The 19,642-nt window shown below is 54.3% G+C and overlaps 11 protein-coding genes across 11 annotated transcripts; 5 read left to right on the top strand and 6 right to left on the bottom strand.

Annotated features, from left to right (window-relative positions):
* Window positions 1-246: 246 nt before the first annotated feature.
* Window positions 247-729, top strand: MYCGRDRAFT_79213 (uncharacterized protein; the record flags this gene model as incomplete). Its single annotated transcript, XM_003855708.1, has 1 exon — window positions 247-729. The coding sequence occupies one exon, from the start codon at window positions 468-470 to the stop codon at window positions 636-638; it is 171 nt and encodes a 56-aa protein (XP_003855756.1).
* On the bottom strand, window positions 706-1,884 carry MYCGRDRAFT_67821 (uncharacterized protein; the record flags this gene model as incomplete). The annotated part of the gene is made up of 3 exons (XM_003854711.1): window positions 706-1,179; window positions 1,233-1,343; window positions 1,414-1,884. The coding sequence occupies 3 exons, from the start codon at window positions 1,774-1,776 to the stop codon at window positions 706-708; spliced, it is 948 nt and encodes a 315-aa protein (XP_003854759.1).
* Window positions 1,885-2,311: 427 nt separating this feature from the next.
* On the bottom strand, window positions 2,312-3,098 carry MYCGRDRAFT_35421 (uncharacterized protein; the record flags this gene model as incomplete). The annotated part of the gene is made up of 2 exons (XM_003854710.1): window positions 2,312-2,886; window positions 2,930-3,098. The coding sequence occupies 2 exons, from the start codon at window positions 3,096-3,098 to the stop codon at window positions 2,312-2,314; spliced, it is 744 nt and encodes a 247-aa protein (XP_003854758.1).
* Window positions 3,099-5,442: 2,344 nt separating this feature from the next.
* MYCGRDRAFT_36551 (uncharacterized protein) lies at window positions 5,443-5,829 on the bottom strand (the record flags this gene model as incomplete). Its single annotated transcript, XM_003854709.1, has 2 exons — window positions 5,443-5,633; window positions 5,682-5,829. Coding segments are annotated over 2 exons (339 nt in total), but the record flags the coding sequence as incomplete, so codon positions are not given.
* Window positions 5,830-5,952: 123 nt separating this feature from the next.
* MYCGRDRAFT_103042 (uncharacterized protein) lies at window positions 5,953-6,621 on the top strand (the record flags this gene model as incomplete). Its single annotated transcript, XM_003855709.1, has 1 exon — window positions 5,953-6,621. One exon carries the CDS (start codon window positions 6,237-6,239, stop codon window positions 6,585-6,587), a length of 351 nt encoding a protein of 116 aa, XP_003855757.1.
* A 282-nt stretch (window positions 6,622-6,903) lies between these two features.
* ERG13 (hydroxymethylglutaryl-CoA synthase) lies at window positions 6,904-8,746 on the top strand (the record flags this gene model as incomplete). The annotated part of the gene is made up of 3 exons (XM_003855710.1): window positions 6,904-7,179; window positions 7,245-7,347; window positions 7,408-8,746. The coding sequence occupies 3 exons, from the start codon at window positions 7,120-7,122 to the stop codon at window positions 8,625-8,627; spliced, it is 1,383 nt and encodes a 460-aa protein (XP_003855758.1).
* Window positions 8,747-9,198: 452 nt separating this feature from the next.
* MYCGRDRAFT_107859 (uncharacterized protein) lies at window positions 9,199-12,349 on the top strand (the record flags this gene model as incomplete). The annotated part of the gene is made up of 4 exons (XM_003855711.1): window positions 9,199-10,705; window positions 10,756-11,943; window positions 12,071-12,127; window positions 12,265-12,349. 4 exons carry the CDS (start codon window positions 9,534-9,536, stop codon window positions 12,347-12,349), a joined length of 2,502 nt encoding a protein of 833 aa, XP_003855759.1.
* On the bottom strand, window positions 12,297-12,833 carry MYCGRDRAFT_35688 (uncharacterized protein; the record flags this gene model as incomplete). The annotated part of the gene is made up of 1 exon (XM_003854708.1): window positions 12,297-12,833. The coding sequence occupies one exon, from the start codon at window positions 12,831-12,833 to the stop codon at window positions 12,297-12,299; it is 537 nt and encodes a 178-aa protein (XP_003854756.1).
* Window positions 12,834-13,238: 405 nt separating this feature from the next.
* MYCGRDRAFT_36382 (uncharacterized protein) lies at window positions 13,239-16,139 on the top strand (the record flags this gene model as incomplete). Its single annotated transcript, XM_003855712.1, has 1 exon — window positions 13,239-16,139. A coding segment is annotated over one exon (2,901 nt), but the record flags the coding sequence as incomplete, so codon positions are not given.
* A 1,475-nt stretch (window positions 16,140-17,614) lies between these two features.
* On the bottom strand, window positions 17,615-18,595 carry MYCGRDRAFT_67812 (uncharacterized protein; the record flags this gene model as incomplete). Its single annotated transcript, XM_003854707.1, has 2 exons — window positions 17,615-18,017; window positions 18,072-18,595. The coding sequence occupies 2 exons, from the start codon at window positions 18,593-18,595 to the stop codon at window positions 17,615-17,617; spliced, it is 927 nt and encodes a 308-aa protein (XP_003854755.1).
* Window positions 18,596-19,174: 579 nt separating this feature from the next.
* On the bottom strand, window positions 19,175-19,638 carry MYCGRDRAFT_35885 (uncharacterized protein; the record flags this gene model as incomplete). The annotated part of the gene is made up of 4 exons (XM_003854706.1): window positions 19,175-19,243; window positions 19,343-19,407; window positions 19,476-19,507; window positions 19,565-19,638. 4 exons carry the CDS (start codon window positions 19,636-19,638, stop codon window positions 19,175-19,177), a joined length of 240 nt encoding a protein of 79 aa, XP_003854754.1.
* Window positions 19,639-19,642: the final 4 nt, after the last annotated feature.

Raw genomic sequence — 19,642 nt, 5'->3', positions numbered from 1 at the left:
GTTTATTAGACCGTCTTCCCTCCTTGTTCACCAAGTCTAATAGCAAGCTCTCCTGTCTTACCTTTACGCCTCAGAGTATGGCCATCTATCTTGCCGATCACGCAGGCTCTCTGTCTCCACACATATCTGCAATGGCAATCGCGCTGCATCTTTCTGTTGCTTTCCAACCCCGCAACTTCGAGTACATACCAACGCACCTAGACAGATGTTCGACTTGAAGAGAGGATATGCCCGGGGATTTCCTGATTTCAAACAATCGATGATTCTCAATTCCTATGTAGCTACCTTAGAACATCCGAAGTGTGCTTCTCGGGGTTCAGAAGTCATTGCTGCCGATTGAGACCGTACCGATATCTCAAAGATTGGATCCTCGATTTTGCACTTTCCCGTTTCGGAGATTCGTCCAGGTACGGGAATTAGCTCCCCTGGGACAGCGTTGCGGTCTACCAGCGGACTTGACAGGTACCATGGATATCGAATATGGTTTCTTCTCTGCCATGGCTCTGTCCAAGGCGGAGTCGGCTCAGGGCGCATGTGGCCATCTCAAGTGTCATCTTCACCGTCCTTTAGCACGGTGTCAGCCACGCGGCCAGAACGCCAGTGAAGCGAGAGTAGCGATTGGCTCGTCCAACGCATAAGTCTGTATATCCAGTCGATCGTGTTGATTCCGTCGGGCGATGCTTCACTCCATTGTCAATGCCTCCCTCACGCACCGGTAGCCGCTTTCACAGTCATCTCATCAATCCGGCCAGTCCCACGGCTCGAAAACACAGCCATAATACCAAAGCCAAAGTAGAACAACGCTAGAGGATACGCAACCAACACACGCATATTCGTCATGCGGCCGACGACACAAAACATCGCCGAACTGGAGTATGTGCACCACGCGATCGCCAAGCTGACCAAGCAGTATCCAACAAATGTGTCCAGCGGGATGATGACTCCGAATAAGCTTGCGAAGACCAGAGGGAGGAGACAGTATCCCAGCACTGAGCTTGATCGGCCGAGTGTCAGTGTTGAGGAAAGATTCGATGAGCCGTGGTAGTTGTTCTGCGAGCTTTGGACGGCGTTCATTTCGTCCTGCGAGAGGGGTGGGGACATCATGCTGAAGACGAAGTTCAGACTGATGGCGCCGAGTGCTGCGAGACCGCAGACGTAGCCGAACCAAAGCTTGCCCGTCTGTGAACGTGTCAGCGTATGGTGCAGACATCTCTTCAGCGTGCGAGACTCACCAGCAGCAAGAATGTGCCAAACAGCGCGCAAAAGAGAAATGGGCCTGCGAGATCCGCATCGTCCATAATGTGCTGGTCTATCCGCCCAAGTGGATTGAGGACCGTAAGAGTCTGCCATTGTCCATCAAGTCAGCACTCGAAGCTCCCCAGCATTGCCCCTTTCCAACCACGTTGTCCATACCTTCATCTGAATGTGATTGAAATTCACTCCCAACTCTTCCAGCAGCGGTGGTTCACCATCATATCCCTCCGTTCCAAACGCCGCAAACCAACCCGTTCTTAGTCCTCCCTGCCCTGTGCCCATCTGTCCGCTCGCGCCGGGTTGTCCTGGAAATGACCCAAAGCCATAGTTTGCTCCTCCTGCTCCGTAGCTGCCTGGTTGTCCGTATGCCTGTCCTCCCGCGCCGGCGCCGAATGCTTGGAAGGGTGTACTCTGTCCGGAGACGGGTTGTGCGGAGTATGAGGATTGGTAGAAGTTGAGATTGCTCTGGGCGGAGTATGGCTGCTGCTGGTTGGAAGGGGATTGGTAGCCGTAGTTCGACATTGTGGGCGTGTCTGCTTGGGGAAGCCCGAGAGTGAGGTGCACGATCGGGGCAGAGGATCAGCGAGTTGTCGGTGGAGGATGTCTAGTCGGATGCGAGACGATGTTTTGGCGGTTGGACAGTTTTGTGGTTGAGGGTACGGAACATTTGTGAGCTCCAGCAAAGTGTTGTCTCGGCTGACACGTCACTGAATTTGGAAAGGTGATCCGAATTCCCTCTTCATCAGGGCAGCTCTCACTCCTTCATCACCTCTCATCAACCAGAGGCGAACGAAACACGTCTCATTGGCATTGTGGCGTTAACTCATTGTCTGCATAGGCGCGGGTCTGATCTTTCTCACTAAAGCTTTGCGAGCGCCTGGAGATCCGGCGATGATCCAGGAGTTGCAGACAATTTGGCGCCTCGTCCTCACAGGATTCACGAACGCCAACTCGCCTCATTCATAATGGCATGAAACCCAGCAACCGGCTGCGACAATTCAATGCTCAGCCACGTACTGGCATGGCAGCTCCGGCATTCGCCAAACGCCTCACTACTTCAAGCCTCCGTCAATTCCACGACCTCCCACTCGTAATCACCAAAGGCAACCTTCCCACCCATCACCAACTTCGCCGGCTCCATAGCCAATCCACAAGGCATCCAAAGATCTCCCATCCTCACCCTCCTCGCCCACGTAGACTTCGACTCCTCCTCACTCCAAACCCATTGCTCCACCGTCAACTTCTCCCCCACCCGCATAATACCCTGACAGACCTGCCCAACCCTGACAACCATCCCTCGTGCCTTCTCAGCATCGTTGTGAAGCTGCAGAACGACACATCCCACCTTGCCGTCTTTCCTGCCTGTCGACTGCAGTGCGACGTCGCTCCACTTCTCCTCGTAGGCTGTCTTTCGGCCGGTGGCAGGGTTGATCATGCTGCCGGTTTCCAGAGTGTCGCCGTTTGGGAGCGGTTGCATGATTCCTTCATCTTGTACACTCTCGGCGTTGGGCGTGCGAGAGTCGATCCAGTGATTCCACTTTGAGTGTGTGACCAATGCGCCGTTTGTGCCGGGTTTGAGTGATGAGGAGGAGGTGCCGGCGAAGCCCCATTCGAGCTGGGAGAGTGGTGCGACTGGAGCGTTATCAGTATGAGGTACCAGGCTTAGGATTGAGACACAGCTTACCTCCTTTGAAGACGACTCCATTCGATGGATTCTTGAAGATCCGAAGGTCGACGAAGCGATTGCCGCCGGAGGTCGTCACTATCGTTGAAGTATTGTCTTCGTTGGGTATTCGATCCGGTAGCCATCTTAAGTAGTGGCGTTTGGAAATGTTTGGCGCCATTTTCTGGAATGGCAAAGATGTTGTTTGTTTGAGAAATGGTTAAAGTATGCGAAGTAGAAGCGTCCCACTATTTGTCCCAATTAGGAAGGACCTTGCTTTCACAAGCTTCCAGGTTCTTTCTCGGTGAACAAAACCTACAAGCTGGATCAGTCGTTGTGTCACACTACCTTTAAGACTACCTATACAAGTATTGAGTCGCCCCGTTAAGTTACCTCATCGCTTACTTGCACGACTGTTCTACTGTTCAGCTATCTTACCTGCACGATGGTTGAGCATGTCCCGATACGGAACCAGTTTCGGACATCAGAAAATCGTTACAGTATATACAAAGTGTTATGTGCTCATTATGTACAGACGGCCGTCATATGTATCATCAATCGTTCCACTTCAACAAGAATTGTGTACTCAAACCCCATGCCAGACTAGACTGCAACCCGACTGTTATAAGGAACGACCTGGAACGCACCCATCGCAGGGCTAACAGACACATCGAACGGGTCGGCCTCCTCGTAAGCCGGAGTAGGCGGGATGGCACCGAGCTTATGACTTTCAAAGCTGTTGGCATGGAAAGCATTGAAGTTGGCCATCGCGGGCATCGTTGTGGGACATCCAGCACTGATGCTGTTGCGAACATAGTTTGGCGTGCGATACACCGGGCTGGGAGAGGGAGGTGTGCTCTTCGTCGCGGGCGCCTGCACATTGCTGAAGCTGAGTTTCGGACTCTGCTGCTGGGCTGGCGCTCCGAAAGCGTTTGAGAGTCGGCGGAACATGGAGGAGCCCGTGCTCGCGATGCTCTGTGAGCGGGGTGCGGAGTCGCTTTGTGGGTTTGTGGTGTCCATGAGGTAGAAGATGCCTTTGAGACCCGCGTTGGCGGCGACGACAGATGCTTTGACTACGTTGCGGCTTTCTTCCAGTCGGATGAAGTCGTTCATGTTGGCGTCGATGTTGTCGAGTTGCTTGATCACCACTTGAACGCAGTCTGCGATGAGCGTCATGCCGGTTATGTAGACGTTGGCCGCCTGCTCTTGCACGTGGGCGGGCTGTGTGCTGATCAACACGATGGCGGAGGCAGATAGCTTGTCGATGGCCATGTCCGCCATGTTCTTCTGCATGGTGATGTCGACGAACAACTTCGATCTGTTGGCTTGCCTGTCTTCGTCCCGGATGGAGTTCTTCAAGTTGTCGTACACTTTGTCAAAGGCATCCTGGAAGATAAAGGCAAGACCGCCGTTCAGGTTGTCCATGGCCGCCAGCAGGGTGTCCGCATCGTCATTCATGATCTCCGTGAGCACTGCGAAGTGATTTGTGCCTTCGATGAGAGCCGATGCCTGGAGTGACTTGAAGAAGCCAAAGTCCCCACTGCGACTTGCTGTGTGCAGATTGTGACGGACCAGCGCAATGCGCTGAGTCCAGTGCAGCTGCTTGACATTGGGAGATGCCATTCGGTGAACTTAGTTGAGATGCGTAAGAAGTGAGGCCAAGTTGTGTGCGAGTTGTTGTCGAGCGTTGTTTGCGTGGATATAGGCATGGCGGTAAGGTGGTACATCCTGTCCGCTATAAGCACTTCATCAACCATTGTTGTCAATACATCATCTCGATGGCGATCTTGTGGTGTACAATAGCCGACGGCAAATGTTGATTTGGTCAATCGGACCCGATTGAAGTCCCGAGTCGGCAGTTGACTTATCGCTTATCGACTTCTTCACAAATCGTTGCAGTCGGTAGCGAGGAATGAAGGCTGCAGAACCGCAGTCTCGGTGGATCGCTCCTTTGTAGGGCAACTGTTCGCGGCAGGCGATCTGCGAAAGTCTTTGTTGAAGTCAATGCATGTGCAGCTTGTGAAATGCCTAGATTCAGCGAAAAGCTCGACTGTAAACCATGTGCTGTAGCATGACGCAGTCCAGCTATATCTTTTCTGTCCGCAAGGGGCTGTGGCGTCATAAGCGCGAGTCCGGAGCTTGTCGTCGTTCTGTTTTTGTGTTCTCCTCATGGCGGAGTTCGTCCACGCCGACTTACCGACGTTTCTGAAGCGTTGGTGACTCGATGAGACGGCAAGGCTTGAGTTCACTTTCGAGAAGCTCTTCTGTTGGTACAATGGCGAACCCTCGCGCTGCATCCCACCAAATCGCTTGTTTTCATCCTCAAATAGATCCGCTCGAGGAATGTCGGAGTGAGTGTCGTACAAGGAACGTCTTCCGAGGTACCACGGCGTTTTTCAATCACATCTTGTTTGACCTAGCCGCAATATCGACATAGACTTTGTCATGCTGGCCAAGACAAAGCAGTTTTCCATCCTCGGTCTGCATCCTGGCAGTGATCGTGGCTGCGGAATCAGACTCAGCATTTACATTCGTTCGTGGAGTAGAAGGGTCTCACAGATATTCTTTCCCAGACTTGCGACCTCGCAGACTATGTGTACGATGATGCCAACAGGTACTGGACGTATGTAGCTCACAGTGAGATGACGAGATACTCCTCCGAAAGGCCAACTCGTAGCTGTAGCCAGAGGTGCCACTGACATGGAAGTGCACATATCTGATTGATCGTTAGTCTGGCAAGATGGTGTGTGAAGCTGGATGATACCAAATATCAGTGCAGCGGCTCCGCCGTGAAGGTTGCCCGTTCTACTGCATAGCTCTGGTCGTATATCGATTGCTGTTGTCACTATGAGTGGTGGACCCATTGAGGCCGATATCACTCGGACATTGTTGGTCATGATAACTGAATCGAAAGACTGGATCGGGTTGGACTGTTAGAGCTCGTGCAGATGTCGGCGGACTGAGCGTAGTTTACCGGAGGCTTGCTGCGATCGACTGAAGGGTGATCCATGTTATATTCCGCGATATATGCAGCCACTCTCTCCATGGGATCGGCTATGTCCACTCGAAAGAAGACGCCCGGTGGCAGTGTGTCTTTCGAGATCGGCATCCTGAGGAACTCGTAGATCCGAGAAGGCAAGGAAAACGAATTGGAAGAAGTTTCAGTACTTCTCGTAGCAATGCGTGTGCTATCTTTTGGAAAGAGGCAAAGACAGATGTCCATGGACGATGGATACACTCGGTGCACAGCCGAGGACCAAGCGGACCGAACCTACGACTCGATAGATCAGAACTTTGCCGCGAGCTTGTGATCGGCAACATGCTGCCCGGAGGAGGTCTGGGGACGAGTATGACTGTGGCGATGAAGTTCAACATCGCAGTATGGGAAGGTGCAGAGATTCGAGTGAAAAATCTCGGTGATGCGAAGATGCCTCCGTGCCTCCGCTCGAACTGCACTGCACGGAGGGCACCTGGTTGGCCTGGAGTACGCAATATCAGCAGGAGAACGGCCGTAGCACTCCGACGTCCTCGACGCAGTCCAGTGATTTTGCGGTTTGGTGCTCATAGTCAAGTCTCCGACATGACCGTCGGACGCCTGGACAGCTCAATTGCCGAGCGAGATAGAGAAGACCCGACGCGAGAAATTCCGTTAGACCTACGTGCGTGGTAGGGTCGTTCTGATGCACAGGCTGTAGGAATGGAGAGCTGCTCGATTGCTGTCAATGTATGTGAGTCAACAGGGAGGGCACGAACGAGCAAAGCTGGACTGGCATTCGGAGGAAGGAGAGAGATCATACGATGTATTGCGAAAACGTACGATACCTTAGTTTTTGAGCAGGGCAGGGCGACCAATGTGAAGGACCCTTGCCCGGAAACTTTATCTGCAAGGTCCCAGGCGAAGGGACGGGACTTTTTGGCGTAATTCATCATTTGGAGCAGGGGGAAAATCGCGAGCTACCAGACAAGTTGAACTGCCTCTGCCAGTCTGCTCATTTCTCAACCCAAAACTTCCTCAACTCAACAACTGCCATCCCTCCATTCGCACTCTCGGAAAAGATCCTACGTCGCTGGTCTCCAAGACTACAATCCCAAGACTGCTTCTTTGACAAGTGAAAGAAAGCGCCCTCCTCAACTCACACGCTCCCCCCAACGCAGGCACGCGATAGTACAACCACTTCACTCAGCAGCTCTACCCTCCAAACATGGCTGCTCGACCAAACAACATCGGCATCAAAGCCATTGAGCTGTACTTCCCCAGCCAGGTGAGTCCAATCGCCATCTTCGACCTGCCATTGAGAAGTCTTCAGACTGATGAAGAGGTTCGCAGTGTGTCGACCAGGCAGAGCTCGAGAAGTTCGACGGCGTCAGCGCTGGCAAATACACCATTGGTCTCGGCCAGACTCGAATGAGCTTCTGCGATGACCGTGAAGGTGAGGGCTTGCCAAACACTTCGAAAGACCGGCAGAACGACCGCTAACCACCCCCCGAAGACATCTACTCTCTTACCCTCACGACCGTTTCCTCCCTCCTCCGCAAATACAACATCGACCCAAAATCGATCGGCCGACTCGAGGTTGGCACCGAGACTCTTCTCGACAAGTCCAAATCCTGCAAGACTGTGTTGATGCAATTGTTCGAGCCATGCGGCAACACCAACATTGAGGGCGTGGACACCGTCAATGCCTGCTACGGAGGCACCAATGCACTTTTCAACACCCTCAACTGGATGGAGTCGTCGGCCTGGGACGGTCGCAACGCCATTGTCGTTGCTGGAGACATTGCGCTGTACAAGAAGGGCAACGCGAGACCGACTGGAGGCGCTGGATGTGTGGCCATGCTCATCGGCCCAGACGCGCCATTGGTCATCGAGCCAGGTCTTCGTGGAAGCTTTGTCAAGCACGCCTACGATTTCTACAAGGCCGATCTCACCAGCGAATACCCTCTCGTGGACGGCCAATACTCCATCAAGTGCTACACGGAGGCTGTGGACAAGTGCTACGAGGCATACAACGGACGGGAGAAGACTCTCAAGAGCCAGGCAAATGGACACTCAAACGGCGTGGACGCAGCACAAGAGGCTCCTCTTGATCGCTTCGACTACATGTGCTTCCACGCTCCCACTTGCAAACTCGTTTCCAAGAGCTACGCGAGATTGCTCTACAATGATTACCTTGCGGATCCGACCAACGAGCTGTTCAAGGAGGTGCCAGCTGAGCTCAAAGATCTGTCCTACGAGGCGTCGATTACGGACAAGACGGTGGAGAAGACATTCATGGGACTGGCCAAGAAGCGCTTCGCCCAGCGTGTACAGCCATCGATCCAGGTTCCGACCATGTGCGGAAACATGTACTGCGCTTCGGTCTACGCCTCTCTGGTTTCGCTCATCTCCAACGTCTCCTCTGCCGATTTCCAAGGAAAGCGTGTCGGAATCTTCTCCTACGGATCTGGTCTCGCTTCATCGCTCTTCTCGCTCAAGGTCAAGGGCAGCACCGAGGAAATCACCAAGAACCTCAACCTCCAAGAGAGACTCGACGCACGCCGCGTGGTTGCGCCAGAGGTCTACGACGAGATGTGCAATCTCCGCGAGAAGGCACACCTTCAGAAGGACTTCAAGCCAAAGGGCAGCGTCGACACGATACTGCCAAACACATACTACCTCACCAACGTGGACGACATGTTCAGGCGAGAATACGAGGTCAAGAAGGAGTGAGGGTCATTGAGTGAAGACCTTGACGGATGACCAAAGCGCAGGGACATGTATAGGGAGTTTTGAAGGATAAGGCTGTTGCCAGGATCAATTGGCACAGCAGAGAGTTTAGAAGGCAAGGCTCCTAGGATCAGTTGTCAGCACTTCATATACCCACCAAACATGTCGTCTTTGTGGGGCGTTTCACAGCATCTGCCGAGAACAGGTACTTTGCGACTTTCTTCTGCTGCACTTCGCGAATGGTCGAGGCCACCAGTTGACCACGCTGTGCGGAGTCATGTTGCAGTCGGTATCGGCGTTTCCGGCAGCCTCATGCCTACGACACACTCGTTGATATGAAGGTGACGGAATGATTGCAGGGCTGGCGATTGGAGGTTATCCGTGAATGCGAGCAGCCGGGCTGCAGCTGGTCTAAATCCAGGGCGCTAATGAACAGCCCGGTCACCAATGGCCGGCAGTCCCACGCACCGTGTGATCATCGACTTTGAGGATCATTCGGAAGCATGGACGTGTTGTTTCTGGAGTCTTGGTCGAACGCTCTCTTTCGTTGGAATTGTCGACCATGCAAGCGTGCGGTTGTTTCTTCCCCTCATTCATGATCGTACCGCGGCGCGAGGTAGAGTTTCACTAAGGTCGCTTAGCGCATAAAGTAGAATCGGCAAGAACGCCAAGTCTGAGCGGAAGGGTTCGCCGTCACGACTGGACCCATCCCGTATCGACTCCCTCCGACCCCAAGGCCTCTCTCGCTCAACATCTCACCCACTCACACTCGCTACATACCATTTCTGGAGATATCGGAAGATCCCACGGCGCGAACGACCATTATCCACAGGCACCAGGGCCTCATTTTGTTGCGCGATTGCCTCGAGGAGGCTGTGCTCGGCCCCCCGGCCAGCCGCTCACTTCGCAATGGACCGGAGATCTCTGCTGGACGATGACCAGAACCCGGCCAACGAGCGAACAGATGTGTTCAGCGATGAGTTTGAGGTGGATGACTGGGACATTGGTGTAGCCGACGGCTTCCGGCCGACTGCAGGGAGAAACAGTGAGGAGAGGGCAGCGCGCCACGGCGCGACGGAAGACTTGGAGGATGGAACACCTATACGGACGGTGTCTGCACATTACGCCCCTGCACCGCCGGTGGGAGCGAGTGGGACGAGGGACTCTGTCCGGAAATCAGGGAATCGTGCGAACCCTTTTGCCAGCCCCGAGGACGTCGAACCGGAACGAGGGAACAGTCTCGAATTCGAGCCGGAATCCAACTTTGCGCATCGTACATTGTCAACGGCGTCGTCACGGATATACGCACAGACAGATAGCCCGAGGTTTGGAGCGGGACCGAGCCATCCGTATGGATTATATACCCAAGCAACGATGCCGAGATCACCCAGCGCGCGGACGGCGGCATCCTCAGCACGACATCCGTCACAACGACAGTCCTTTCAACAGAATCTCCCCCAACACCCATACGCTATGTACCCGCAAGCTATAGACCTGGACGACGTCGATGCCGACGATGACGACGCAGACCAGATACGACCGAACCCGGTCCCGGTTGGATTCCCTGGTTTGGGACAGAACTATACTCGGCGATTAGGTCCGGACGGCGAGGACCAGGGCATTATCGATGAGGTTGGACACACAGAACAACTACCGCCCTACAGTCGATATCCAGAAGACGGGCCAGAGAAGATGCCTCTACTACCGCCAACATTACACAGCCGAGCTCCAGTGGAAGGGTCAGACCCCACGATGGCGCTTATGCACACCACACTCCAGCCCAGCCCGACACCAGTACAGCAATCTATGACGGATGAGTCTGCTCTAAACCGAAACTCCGTCGCGCACAGTATGACTCGGATGTTGTCCACATCAAGTGCGACTGGCAGCAGTGCCAAGAAGAGTTGGCAACATAAAACATGGAAGGAGAGAACATGGCGAGAAAGACGGTGGACACGTTTCTGTGGCATACCCTTCTGGGTGATACTGCTCGTTATTGGTGTCTTTCTGTTCATCGCCACTGTGCTCGGCGGTGTAATTGGGGGATACAAAGCCGGAGGCAAGAGTGCCAAAACCACAAAGTATGTTGTCGAGGAAATCTCTTGACATTATCTTTGCTAACATGAACCAGGGCTGCTACGACTACCGTCGTGACGTCGCTATACGATGCTAGTCTCATGCCATCACCCACGTCAGGCGGTCCTCCTACGGGCACTTTTGCTCTCACCCTTGGAGATCCCGAGGAGGTTGTAAACGACTGTCTGGCCAACCGAGACCTGGCGATGGCCTGGGACTGTAACTTGGCACCCAATCCCAAGCTGGGCATATCCATCGTCGAATCGTCGGATCCCGACCAAGGCATGGGAGCAACACTCTTCTACAATTCGGACGACCCATCGATCGCCGCCGGTGCGCAATTGGCGTACATGGACACCCAGTTCTCATCATTTTTGACTGTCCTCGACAACGATGATCAAGATAATGGACTGGCATTCTACTTTCAATCGTGGTACGACAAAGTCGTGGTTGTACCAGAGGGCAGTATCAACCTAGCAGGGCCGAGCAAGCGAGGCCCGCCGAAGAAGGCCTTCGTTGGTTCCAGCTTCCAAGTTCCCGACGCATGGAAAGGCCGCAAGCAAACGCTCACGCCTGGCGAAAAGCCGTGGTTTTGCGTTTGGAACGATACATTCGTGGAAGGCTTCATCTATGTCAATGAGCCATCAGTAACCCTCACAACCAGCAGCAGCTCGAGTTCGATCACACCTCCTCCGTCGACACAGGCAGGCTCCGCAAGCTCGTCTACCGTGACGGATAGTCCGACTACAGGCTCTGAGAGCTCAAGCGGCACAACGGCGGACATTGCAACGACCACGGCCGCAGCGGATATCATCACAAAAACCATCGTCAACCCATTTACCACGGCGGTCTACACAGGACCAGCGTCCGAACTTCCTCCTTGGGCCAGCGGCGAAGCCATGAGAGCCAAGCAGCGAGCGGCGTACGCAAACAGCATGCATCAGAAACCCAAGCGACAACTCCCCGCCCGATACCCGGATATGCCGTTCGTCGTCAAAATCGAGGAGCGTCGACTAGCCGAGAGTCCCCAGCCGTACTGTCAGCAGTATCAGATCCTCGACAATGGCCACGCGAACTGGGCGCCCGGTCCGGACGGCAAGCCGATTATGGTGTACTTGGACGAGCTCGATCCGATACAGACAGCTGACGCAGCGGCCACGGGTACGATTGCTGCAAGACATGCCAAGAGGAACGGCGAACCTGTGCCGAACTCATGCCATTGCCAATGGATGAGTGGAGATCCGTACGGTGATCCTGACGATATGAGACGATGACGAAGGTTGTAATCTCGCGCTGGGCAGGTGAAGGCTCTAGACACGAAGCGTTCCCAACCTGAGAGCCAGCTGAACATTGTAATTTGATATGCACAGGAGTATGCAAGGCGTCGGATATGCCGGTCACTGCGGCTTGCTTTTTGGGATGGTCTCGTGAGTGCGAGTGAACACGGTACAGACGTTCGAATGTCGGGCGATTTATGGAAAGCGTTAGCATAGCGAGGTTTACTTTGGGCGTTGGAAAGTGCTCCCTGATGAGAAAAGGACTGCCAAAATTCGATATTCACCAGCTTCGTTGCTTCACCCATCGTGAAAGGTCGCATCAAAGATGTCGATGGCTTGACGAACGACTTCCCTGTCCGTCGGGAAAAGTAAGTCGATCTACTGCTGCCTCGAATGACAACAGCTCCGCTTCAAACTGCTCCTCCCCCTTGCCTCTCTCGACCGCTTCTTCCACCACCCCAACAAACCACCAGATAATCTTCACTCCTTTCCCCTTCTCCGCCGGCAACATCCGCTGCGTCAACATGAAAGGCTCCACCACTCCGTCAACCCGTCTCGGCACATTCTCGACCCGACTTTCCTCCTCCGACACGGCGAGCGTACATCTCGTCCACATCTTCACTCGAGATAAGCGACAGGTCCAACCTGTCTCTTCGCGCGTCTCGCGAATGGCGGCGTCGGGCCGGCTTTCGCCTAGATTCCGACGACCTTTGGGAAGGAGGTATTCATTGGAGGAGATGTGGTGGAGGAGGCAGATTTGGCGAGTGGAGAGGTCGAAGAGGACGGTGCCGGCGGACTCGACGAAGTGGGTTGAAGGGTAGTTCATGGTGCGACCATTGGGGGCGAGGACGGACATGGCACGCACGTCTCCTTGCTCGCGTGATTCTCAGTCAGACTGATCATCAACTGGCCACGTGCAGTTCCCTGTCGTTCCGCAGACCTTGGCACTTGAGCTTGTGACGTTTTGGCTCTTGCTGGGATGTGCAAGGTATCTTGGTCGTATCGTCTGTCTCATGCCGCCTTGTTGACAGCGCTTGCTCTTCATTATCGCTTCTTCGCACAATCCTCCAGGACGACGATGTAGGAGCGTGCCAACTTTGCGTGCCGTCTGGTCATAATGTGCTTGGTCAAGGCTGAGCGGTAGCGCGGACTAGCATCACTCCCGTCTCCCCTCTTCGAGTGCGACTACTGCGGCCTTCGTTTCCTGACCGACCACGTCCTACCTCATAGCCCACAAGACTGACTCTGCATTCCCGTCGCAATGCTTCTCGTCCACCAAGCTGGCTTCGTCAAAATCGGAGAAGTCGTCCGCTACACCCTCACCTACACTCCATCCAACGACCGCATCCTACCGACTCCCTCACATCTCCACCTTCGCGTGAAGAACTCCTCGGCAATCCCTCTCCGTGCCGCTTGGGTACACGGCCCGTATACGTTACACGTCTCCGCCTACCCTTCGACGTTCAATCCGCATCAAAAGGTCGAGAATCCGAAGGAATATGGCGTGCCGGAATATGAGCCGATGGTCAAGGCGGGAGGGAGCTGGGCAACAAAGCTGAGGGTCCCGGATGCGATTCGCGAAACTGGAGCGGACTTGGGCAGGAGGAGTAGCATGCAGCAGGGGTCTGGGCAGAAGGAACATGAAAAGGGAAGCGTGACGTGGATCGTGGAGATTGCTTCGCAGATTTTGTTCTCGAATTCTGCTTCTGTTCACTTTGAGGTTTTGGTTGGAAGAGATGAGAGAAGCCTGGAATTGGGTTTCGCGGCGGTGGCTGGACAGGGACATGGTGGACCTGGGCACGTCAAGGATCTACAGACCGAGAAGGAGAGGAAGGAGGCGAGGAAACGAGGACATGTACAGACTGCTGGAGTGTATTCAAAAGCAGTGAAGTTGGTCGTAGAGGACACTGAGACGTTGTGGGACAAGCCTGCTCTACCGACGTGGGAGGATTCCGAGGAGAAGAAGCCTCAGAAGGATACCAAGGAGAAGAAGGAGAGAAAGCGGAGGAACGTTCATCTTGTGATCTTGACGCATGGACTACACAGCAATTTGGGCGCGGACATGTTGTTCATGAAGGAGAGCATCGACGCGACGGTTGCGCAGGCTCGGCTGGATGCGAAGAAGCGAAAGGCGGCTTACAAGGCGAAGAAGGCAGGGAAATCGGAGAAACCGACGGCTGGGCAAGGAGCCGGACAGACTGATGGCGAGAAGAAAGTAGACGACCAGGATACCTCTACAGCTCAGGTTTCCGGCGGCCAGGAGGAGCTCGACAACGCACCAGAAGAGTCAGACGACGAAGAAGAGACCATCGTACGTGGCTTCTCGGGCAATGCTGTTCGGACAGAGAACGGTATCCAATATCTGGGCAAGAGGCTTGCTAAGTACATCCTCAAATTCACATATCCGGATCAGCCATTTTTACCCGTCAAGAAGACCTTTACCCGGAAAGTGACCGAGACATTTACGATGAGCGACTCCGATAAAGCGAAGAAAGATGGTAAAGCAGTCCATCAAGGAAGCAGTATACACACGCCGAAGATACAGCACATCAAGCCAGAGGATCTACCGTACAGATTTACGAGCATCTCTTTCGTTGGACACAGTCTAGGTGGACTGATCCAGACCTACGCCGTTGCGTATATACACAAGCATAGCCCGACATTCTTCGATCAGATCAAGCCGGTCAACTTCATCTGCCTGGCTTCACCTATGCTGGGGCTGAGTAATGAGAATCCAATGTACGTGAAATTTGCTCTCGATTTCGGCCTGGTTGGGAGGACTGGACAAGATCTAGGATTGACTTGGCGGCCGCCGACTCTGGCGACCAAGGGCTGGAACGTGATGATGAATGGATTCGGGGCTGGAACTACAGAGAAAGACGCAGATGGAAACAAGGCATCAGATCCCAGCGCCAAACCTTTATTGAGGATCCTCCCAACTGGTCCAGCACATCAGGTATTGAGGAGATTCCGAAACCGGACTGTCTACTCGAACGTCGTGAACGATGGCATTGTGCCCTTGCGGACGAGCTGTCTGCTGTTCCTTGACTGGAGAGGTTTGGGCAAAGTGGAGAAGGCTAGACGAGAGAACGGATTGATTGGTACAATAGCTGATTGGGGCTGGGCTGAGCTCACGGGCGCCAACGCGTCCTCAATTACTCCCAACATCCGATCCGAGGCGCCGTGGGAGTCGGAAGACGAGAGCAATACCAAGGTGTCGCAAGAACAGCGCGATGCAGTGCCATTGCCTGGAGAGAACGAAACTGCGGATGACAACAAGCTATCGACCAATCGGCTGAGCTATGAGGACGAGTCCGTCTCGCAGGAGGGAAGCAGCAGCACTACCGTCAGCAGGCAGAACACATCGCAGTCTCAGGACAAGGGGATGCTCGACACTCTGCTTGGCTTCTTCCGTGCGCCAGCCGCGACAAAGACTCCTGCCCCAAGCTCGAAGAAGACGAAAAAGGCAATCAGTCGAGCACAAACCATTTACAGAAACGAGGCCAGCAGCAGTGACGACCTTGGAAATAAAGATCAGGAAGCCGGCACCACGACTAATCCTACCATGCGGCCTCAAATGCCTCATTTACACTCCTCACACAAAAAGCGGCCTCTTGCCACACGAGGGAGTAGCACTAACACGGCACATTCTGGAGAAGTGCAAGCTCCACCAAAGACCTCCATCTTCGAGTCCGCCGGCGATATTCTACATCCGCCGATGCCCAGCCGCCAATGGATCACCGACCCTGCTGCTCGTGCCCGTACCATATTTCACGACCGCGTCTACCATCCGGAAGACATCCCTCCTCCGCCGATCAAGCGTGGCAGCGAATCTCGCCAGAACTTATCCTCAAGGTCATCCACTACCTCCCTTCGCAGTCAGGAAACTGCTCCGTCGACCAGTCAGTCTTCATCCACAAGTGCATCTCAAGGCACCATGAAGGTCGAAGAGAAGATCGCTCGCGCATATCACCGCGACCTGTCGTGGCGTAAAGTGCTTGTTCGACTGGAACCCGACGCGCACAACAACATCATCGTCCGCCGCATGTTCGCCAACGCCTACGGCTGGCCCGTTGTCAAGCATTTGTGCGACACCCATTTCGCCGACACCCACTCAGCCCGCACCCGTGACGAGGAAGAGCCTGCGCGGGAGCGGGCCAAACCCATGGACCAACCCATCGATCCTAAGCGAGGCGAACATGTCCAGGACCAAACGGCAAAGAAGGGCGAACCCAAACCTCGAACCAAATCCGAGACGAGAGAAGCCAGAGACGAACTCGTCGACTTGGAGGTCCCACAAGAAGGCGTCGAACGGAGCGCTAGCAGTCGTGGCGTCGGGCCAGCGAGGCGAGACAGTGAATTATGGGACGATTCTTTCTTCGAAGAGACCGACGACGGAGAGGACAGTGATACGGTTGACGAGCGCAATTTGGTTAGTCGGATTTTGAACCCGAACTATGCCATTGCAAAGAAGCAGAAGACGGAGGATCGTCAAGAGAAGAAAGCAACCGGCAGCAGTGCGCGACCCGAGACGCCGCAGAAGGTCTATACAGACGGCCATCGTGGCCTGGCTCCCACCTCGCCTTCGGACCCACCTCGCAGTCCGCGAGAGAAGGAGCGGCGGAGTCGCCAGTCGCAGTCGCAAGCAGAAAGCACGAAACCTACGTTCAGCACCGCTGATCTCGAGGCGCCGGCGCCGGCTGTGTTGACCGATCATCAAGGGTTGGTGCAAGAGCCGGATAGTATGGGTAATTCTCCTACGTCGCCGACTGCGGTCCAGGATGGAAGTCTTCCTGGGTTCATGACCGAGGGTGGGCCGGTGAGTCCTGGGAGTACAGCTGCTGACGTGGGATTGAGGAAGACGGTGGAGGAGCAGTTTGGAGAGAGTAGGAAGTGAGCTAGGAGGACAATGCAAAGCATGATTGTAGGAGAAGAGCACAGTACCTCCATCCCTCCGCTCAAACTGCGACACTCCAAACCAAATCAATTAGGACCACCTCGTGCGGTGCATGCCACACGCCAGCGTAGAGAGATGTTGCCGACAAGACCTTGAGAGCAACGATCCTGATGCACATCTCCCCAATGTCCCGCGCAACTTTCACCGCACAGGTATCGCTCGGTTGGCTTGGATGGTGCAGTTTGAGCGGAAGCACGGAGGTATGAGGCCTCGAGCATTGATTGTGCAGATAATGATTTATGTACGCTTCAATGACAGTATGTAATTAGTCTATGATCTCAAAACGCTCCAGCAGTCCACGATTTCGCACGAATTGAAAGCGTCTTCGAGAGAAAATGGAATGTTATACAAAAGAGCTGCATTGAGCAAGATTGGAGAGTATATACAGTGCCGCAGCGCTCTTGTCACGACCTTCAGCCTCGTCCGTCGGCACAGTGATGTATACAGACAACGCGAATTATGCGTCGCCTTCCATTGAACGACGCGAGCCTCCTCCGGCCTGCCCTCTTTGCCACAAACGATTGACCTTGCGGCGTTTCGTATTGCTGCAAGTGTGTGGCATACGACCGAAGAAATGAAGTCATTGCATCGACCGCAACGGTCGTTGGCAGAGCATCGGGTGCCACTATACCACCTCGACCCGCATCTTTCATTGAACCACAAGACCGTCCCATTTTTGTTCAAACTTTCCTCGGCACTGCCCCAGTTGTACCAGTAGCCTTTGCTCTCGCAGCCGCGAATGCGCCGGAAGCATTGCTCTTCGCAGCGATACTTCCACTTCCAGTACTACTGCTGGTGCTGACCGTGCTTCCACCACTGCTGACCTCCTTCCACGGGTATCTCAACTCATCATCCAAACGCATCCAATGCTTCCTCCTCTTCTTTGTAGTCTGGTGCTCGACCATCGCTTCTTTTCCTCTCGCAGCCAGGAACTTCTTGATGAAGCGCGGATCCCACAGTTCGGAAGCGATGCCCAGGTCTTTGCAGCAGCGCATCAGTGCGTTCGATTTGCAGCCTTCGGTCGCGGTGGGAATGCCGTCCGGGTCGAAGTATTGTTGCTCGCCGCGGGCGATGGAGACGAGGCTGCAGTTATGATTAGTCCACGTTGTACGCCGCGATCTGACAACGTTCTCTTACCGTCCTCCACAAACAAGTCCATACTCTCTCGTCACCACCTTAGCCGTAACGATCGTCTCTCCTCTCGGCGCAAGCCCCCAACCTCCAGGTCCAAAAGCCCGATTCAATACCCGCCGATACTTGATCTCCGGCAGATACACGATACCATCCGGCTTGATCTCAATATCGTCATAGTCCAACGGCGCCTGTAATACCTCCGCCTGCTCAGGTGTGAAGGGTGTGGAAGAAAGTCCGTGGAATGATCGTGTCCAGTCGACTTGCTTTTCGTCTTCGTTGAGCACGGGAGGTGGATCGACGAGGCCGTCTGTCAGGGAACGGAGAGGATCGGACTCGTCGGCTGGGGAGAGGTCGTGCGATACTTGGGCGGTGTTGGCGGCGGCTGTTGAGGCGGACGGGATCGGAGGCGGAGAAGCTTGGAGGCGCGCGGAGGTTGTGGTGATGAAGCGGCGGAAGTATTGCGGTCGGCAGGATGCTGCGGAGAGGGAGGCGATTATGCTTGCGCCTACGCGCCGAGTGGAAGACATGGTGGATGATGTTGGACGGATGGAGTTCGCATATCGAAAGCCGAAATGATGGATGGCAGCTCACATGTATGGTCCGTGCGTCGAGCTTCTCAAAAGGGCAATTGCAAACGAATTGGGAAGTCGGCGTGAAAATGGGCGTATGTCGATTATTACGCTCATGCTGCACTGCGCGACTTGCTGCTTGATGGCTTGGGTTGTGTGTATACCAGGAGAATGTAGGTCAGTCGAGGAACAGCTCTCAAGAGGCATAGCCTCTCAGACAGAACGACAGTCTACACTGGTCGTGAGCCTTGATCTAACATTTGACGAACGTTCTGTCGACCGATGTTCTTAGAAGACCGTCGTCTTCTTCGTCCACAGACTTCTCTGTACCTCATAGCAGGAGGAGGAGGTAAGAGGGAACGAGGTCGGCCGCGCGAAGTGAGAGAAGTTGACAACGAAAATGCACGGACCACTTCCTCTCACTGTCGCGGATGGGATGGTAATATTTAAGGTAGCTCCGAGCAGATTGTCTGTCTTGAGTGTATATTGAAGGCGTCGATACTGTCGCGCGTACTCTGCGGACCTCGAGATCTGATCTCATGCTTCTTTGGCATCAGTCCTGTCGTCGTTGCCACGTCGCTTCCAGCACTGCTTGAAAGCCTCCATCTGCAAAACACGGTCAGTAACATGGCGATGCCTATCCCCTCTGCAAATCTCTTGACGATGAAGCTGACATGGAGAATGAGCAGCTCTTACACGACTCACCTCGTCTTTGCACTTCCTCCAGTCCAGCTTCTCACGATAACAAGAATTTAGCGTGTTGTTCTCCTCTGCAATCACCACCCAGTCAGCATCCCCGACACCATCCACTTGCCAGAGCCACATCATCAACACGAACCGGCGCAACCTGTACTGAATATCCGCTTGTCCCTATCGATACTGTCAGCCAAGCCATCTCCCATCGAAGCCACAGGTTCAGCCACCGACCATTCATCCGGTTCGTCATCAGCTTCAGCACTCTTGCCATCCGCCGCGGCTTTGTTCTTCTCCACGTTCGACATTTCG

This window comes from Zymoseptoria tritici, chromosome 2 (assembly GCF_000219625.1).
Source record: "Zymoseptoria tritici IPO323 chromosome 2, whole genome shotgun sequence".
NCBI lineage: Eukaryota > Fungi > Ascomycota > Dothideomycetes > Mycosphaerellales > Mycosphaerellaceae > Zymoseptoria > Zymoseptoria tritici.
The sequence above is the reverse complement of the archived record's forward strand: the minus strand, read 5'-3'. Positions and strand labels throughout refer to the sequence as shown.